The sequence below is a fragment of the Pagrus pagrus genome, assembly GCF_965226575.1.
Source record: "Pagrus pagrus genome assembly, contig: HAP1_SCAFFOLD_471, whole genome shotgun sequence".
Classification (NCBI taxonomy): Eukaryota; Metazoa; Chordata; class Actinopteri; order Spariformes; family Sparidae; genus Pagrus; species Pagrus pagrus.
The window spans coordinates 23,143-28,790 of NW_028174996.1; the positions used below are offsets into that span (position 1 = coordinate 23,143).

Consider the following 5,648-nt stretch of genomic DNA (forward strand, 5'->3'; position numbering starts at 1 on the left):
TAAGTCTATTAAGGCACAGTGATAATTCAGAATATATATGTAAATATGTAGTATTATACTTATTGTACATGCACATTATATGTTTACTTGGTGGGGCAGAACCATTTTTTTTGCATTTAGTTGCTAGAAATTCCAAGTTTTTGTGTTTCTTCTCACAACCAGTAAGTTGCAGGGAAGACAGGAAGTGCATTTGACAGCAGTTCAGTGTTGAAGCAGATTGAACATGGCAGAGATAAAGACCACACTGGTTTAATTATTTTTAATAGCACAGCTGACAAGAAAGGTAATAGAAGATGCAGTACAGCGCTGAATAGTAGTGCCAATGATGACAATTTGAAACAGACAAAAGTGAAATTAGGACAATTTCCACTGAAAGAATATTACTGAAGAGATACAAATCACTAGATAATTGACATTTTGATGTTTCTATCTTCATATTTGCATGTGTGATATTCTTTTGCTGTCAGACACAAAATCTGTGCATACAGTGTTTCATTCAAGGTGAATAGACAGACATTTGCAGTCAGAGGTCACTGGTTAATGTGCTTCACCCAGGAATGAGGTGTGTATTGATGAGAAAAAGCTCTTTACAACACAAGTGTGCGACAAAATGAGGCCCTGTAGAGGGTCTGTGATGATTGACCAGAGGTGAAACAAAAAACTGAAAAGTGCCTGAACACTGTTCATTTCAGTCCTGTCTACAAGATCTTGAGCTCCCGGGAGTGAGTCTGCAGTATTCTTAGGGTGACGATGAGTTTGATAGCTTTCCTAAACCAGGGGTAGAAGAGAGCATAGATCAGAGGGTTCACACAGGAGTTGGTCAGCATGATCCAAGACAACAGGGCATAATAGGACAAGCTAGTGGAGGTGTCCTCACCAGCGAGAGCAGGATAGTAATATGGACAGAAACACATCAGAAACACAGCTATCACAATCCCAAGAGTCCTGGCTGCCTTCCTCTCTAATTTTTTAGCGGTTGGAGCTGCTCCCACAGTGGTGGCAGCAGTCTGCAGCCGAATGACACGCACCTGAGACACAGCAACCACAAACACCCTCATATAGAGAACAACCATGACAGTACAAGGCCCGACAAATGAGAAGAAGAGATCTAGCATGCCTGAGATGTGGCTGACGACCACCACACACTCCCCGTGGCAGGAGCTGAACCTGTCCGACTGCCCCAAGTGTCCCATCAGAATGCACCCGTTGTAGATAATTGAACAGGCCCAGCATACACAAATTGAAATTTTAACTCTGCTAAGTGTGATCTTAGAGGAATAGAGCAGTGGGTCACAGATAGCCAGATATCGGTCTATGGATATGAGCACCATGTTGCCTATGGAGGCAGAGAGCAGACAGTAAGAAACATAAGGAGTCAGAGCACACATGAGCCTCCCCAGCAGCCAGCATGTCTCCATGTAGCGCAGGCCCTCGATGGGCATCACTAGCAGCCCCACCACCAGGTCGGACACAGCCAGGGAGAGAAGGAGGGTGTTGGTCGGGGTGTGAAGCTGCCGGAAGTGGGAGATGGAGATGATGACGAGCAGGTTGAGTGTCACGGTGAGCAGAGAGATGAAGGCCAGCAGGGTGTAGAGTACTGCAGTCTCAGAGCGGGGTCGAAGCAGCACCCTCCTGCAGGAGGTGTTGAGGTTGGGAAAGCAGAGCGGAGGGCCCTCAGCATCGTCCATCAGGGAGGAGGAGAAGCAGCGATGAAGTGGGGTAAGAGAAATGGTTAAATCCTCTGACAGACGTGGTATTTATCTTCCTCCGAGATCACCCTCCTGTTTGTCGACCCTAAGAGATGATGTCATCTCTGTCCCTCATCTCCAACGTCATTACCCCCTCTACATCTTATCTCCCTGTATTATACTTTTACATCTTAAATAAGACTTCAACTAATGGCTTTATTAATGTTTAATACATTAGTAAAGTATATTTTATATTGTAAGAATAAGCCAAGAACAAGAACAGTTTGAGATGCCAGGTTGTTAAAAATCTCTTGTACATATTCCTGTAGAGCCCCATACCATTCAATTCATCATGCAGGAATACTCCCTGAATGCTTTTTGACTTTTTCACTGGCTTTTGTATTGTCTGATTAGTCAATATTTTGCAGTTTTAGATACTAGCAAGCCATCCATAAAGGGATTTGGGTGTCTCATTGAAGAGCTAACTCATAAGACAGCACGTCTTTCTAAACCAAATTTGGCAACAAAGAGCTAAAAAAAATGTATTTCGACACACAAGTACGCTCATTTATTTTCCAAGACTTAGTGGAGAAATCAATACCACTCTCATGAAATAACAAGCCGGACTCTATTGAAAGGTACCAATCCATCCGGCCAGCCATTCATCACCTTATGCTTATCCTGGGTCAAGTTGTGTTGTGTCAGCAGGCTAAGCAGGGTATTCCAGATGTCCCTCTCCCCAGCAATGCTTTAAAACTCCTCCAGTGGTCCAAGGTAGTCTAAGGCCAGATGAGGTATGTAACCCCTCCAGCAAGTTCTGGGTCTGCTCTGGGTTCTCTTCTGAGTTAGGCGTGCCCAGAAAACCTCCAAAGGGAGGCACCCAGGACGCAACCTAATCTGATGCCCGAACCACCTCAGCTGGGTCTATTCTGAGCTCTGTCCGGATGTCTGAGCTCCTCACCTGTTCTCCAAGGCTGAGCCCAGCCACCCATTTTGGCTGCTTTAATCCGCGATGATATACATTTGGTCATCACCCAAAGCTCATGAGCATAAGTGAGAGTTGGCAACATAGAGTGACTGGTAAATTGAAAGCTTTGGCCCTCTGGCTCTTCCCTCATCACCAAGATGGACCGGCGCAACACCAGCATTAATACTAGCGTTGGCCAAACTACCTTACCATCTCATACTCCATTTTCCCGTCACTTGTGAACAAGACCCTGAGTTACTTAAACTCCTACGCTGTGTGTAGGAGCTGGCTCCCCAACCATGGCCTCAGTGCTGACCTTCATCACGGCTGCTTTACACTCAGCTGCAAACCACCCCAGTGTCTGCTGGAGGTCACAGACCGAAGAAGCCAACAGAACCACTCCATCTGAAAAAAGCAGAGACATGGGACAACCCTGGTGAAGTCTAGCAACGGCTGTGGTACCCCATACTCCCTAGGGGACACGGTCATAGGCTTTCTCCAAGTCCACAAAACACATGTAGACTGGATGAGCAAACTCCCGTCTACCCCCTGAGCAATCCAGCAAGGGTGAAGAGCTGGTCCACTGTACCACGACCAGGAAGGACTCTGCATTGTTTCTCTTGAATTCAAGGTTTGACAATCGGTTGGAGCCTCTTTTAGGCCTCCAAAGATTTGCCACCTTAGTGTTGTGAAGGGGTTTGTGTGTCCTTTTGATCCTGGGGGTTGTGTTGTAGGGGCAGTAGCTTCTGGTATGGTTTTCTAAGGCAAATTGGTCTCAGGGGAGGGTCTAGACTAAGAGCCCGTCTTCGCCTGCCACCTGGGCATCCTGATCCCTGGCATTGCAGTCTGGTTGTAGGAAGGGGAAGGAAGTGGAGCTGGTGTGGGACTTGGAGTGGTACCAAATAGATATAAAGAGTGCAGCTTCTGGAACCAAACTCCTGGATAGGGGCTAGACTATCTCCTTTTCCGGAGTTGCCCAGGGTTAGAGGAGCACATGCACAAGGTTCAATAAATTTGAACCTTGTCTCCAGTCACCTGACACCATTTCTTAAAAACCTTGGATTCAAGAGTGCAAACTTGTTCATATTTATTTGACTTAACCCTTAGTAAATATGCTGGTTAAACTTGACAAAGTGTGCTTTTATTTTGTATTTCGAATGACTCCAACCTTCAGACACTCTCGCACCTCCAGACTGGATGAGCAGCAGCCAGGATCCTGCTCTAAACGTATCAGGCCTCAATGACCCTCCTTCATTAGGCCCTTACTGCAGCTCAGCAACATGGCAGACAAGCTATACATCTCACTGAAGGCCAAGGACCATCGGACCACCATCTTAATCCCATCATAAAGAAGCTCAGAGCTAATGGGCTCTATCTTAAGCTTGGCGCAAAGCCGCACACAGCGCAGCGCAAGTGTCATTGCTAGTATCAGACTGACGCAGTTGTCATTTTCACACCCAGTCCCCGCGTTGTGTAAATAGGAAATGCCGCCCCCTGTGCGCCCCTGGGCGTGTTGGTCTTAAAATGAGGTGTGGTCAGGCGTACTGATGGCGGATTGCTATCTTGAGGCAGCAGAAAGTGACAGTGCCATAGACCGACAAAAAGCTGCCATTTCAAAGATGCATTAGATGCACATACATAGGCAAATTCACACCATACACTCCGATTTTATGATTTGATCAGCAAAACTGAAAGCTGTAATTATAAACTCTCCAAAGGGAATGAGTCAGGAGTTTTAAATAATCAATGAAGTTTATCAGCTGTTCCTTGTGTGCAAATGCGCATGTAAATACAGAGATACACATGTCATTTCTGCTGCTGGAGGATCGCTGCAGGTAATGTCATTAATATTTCATCACAACCATTATTGATTGGGATTATACTTTTTATGACCCGTCTCGCTTGATCCACGGACTTAGAGAGCACACACAGAGGGGCGCGGCAGCGCTCCTCCTCCTCCTCAGTTTAACATCAGTGCATTTTTTCATATGCAGTCAAACAGAGTTGTTGATGGGACAGATGATTGTGAAACGGTGAGGCAGAGCAGATCACGTCCCTTTCCCTCAGCGAAGACGAGTGACACTGTTTAATATGCTCCAGGAATTTGAGCCGACGCTCGGATTAGATTGATTTATGTTCTGCCCAAAACACAACCATGACTAATTCAGAGTCTAAATACCCCCTCTTTGCGATGTGCACCACATTTTGCGCCCAGATTATCCTCCGTTTAACTAGCAAAATGGACTTGGACACGGCCTAAACGAACTAGCACGCTGCACTTTAGATCACGCACTATGGACCGTCTAAATAGGGCCCAATATGTAAAAGATGTTGTTTTTGAGCCCCACAAAAAATGTTGGTCAGTGGCCATGCAATAGACGATCCTGTATGTTAAATATTTTTCATGACATCAAGGGAAGGTTGCATCAATTTGGAAAACTCTTCCTTAGTTTGATTACCAGTTGTCATTTCACTTGTTTACCTGTTTTCATCATCACGGTTTGTTTTTTAACACCTCAGATTGGCTCGGTGCCTCTGTACTTTAGAGGTGTCACGCTCAAGAACTGGCTCTTCTGCTAATGAGACACGGCCCACAGACATCAACTGTAATCGTTGCCTGTATTGCTGTGGTGTGAAAAGCTCTAATTTGATCTCAGAGGTATTGCTCTCTGTGTTTGTTTGCACAACTCCATGTGCTTGTTTGTATGATAGATGTTACATCATGCATTATCCCTATAGTAATGTAGAGGTGAGCAATTATGTTAATGGAAAAGATCCACTTTAAGGCAAATATCAACAAAGGGTTTTATTTTGAATCACCAACCTCTCAATTACAAATATGTTTTATTGCAAAACAATGTTTCATTTATGTATTAAGTCTTTAATCCAAAACAAACATTTTTATATTTCATAATTACTTTTCCAAAGTCAGTATCTGAACTTTTGCAATTACAGTGTTTTTCAAAACAAAAGTGGAAATCCATGTTCACAAA

The 5,648-nt window shown here is 44.8% G+C and overlaps 1 protein-coding gene across 1 annotated transcript; it reads right to left on the reverse strand.

The window, feature by feature from the left end:
* Positions 1-88: 88 nt before the first annotated feature.
* Positions 89-5,595, reverse strand: LOC311254149 (trace amine-associated receptor 13c-like). The gene has a single exon (XM_084384549.1). The coding sequence runs from the start codon at positions 1,686-1,688 to the stop codon at positions 699-701; it is 990 nt and encodes a 329-aa protein (XP_084240675.1). The 5' UTR covers positions 1,689-5,595; the 3' UTR covers positions 89-698.
* Between the last annotated feature and the right edge of the window lie 53 nt (positions 5,596-5,648).

Excerpts from the sequence above, each read along its gene's own strand:
- LOC311254149 (XM_084384549.1), bottom strand. The coding sequence starts at position 1,688 with ATGGACGATGCTGAGGGCCCTCCGCTCTGCTTTCCCAACCTCAACACC.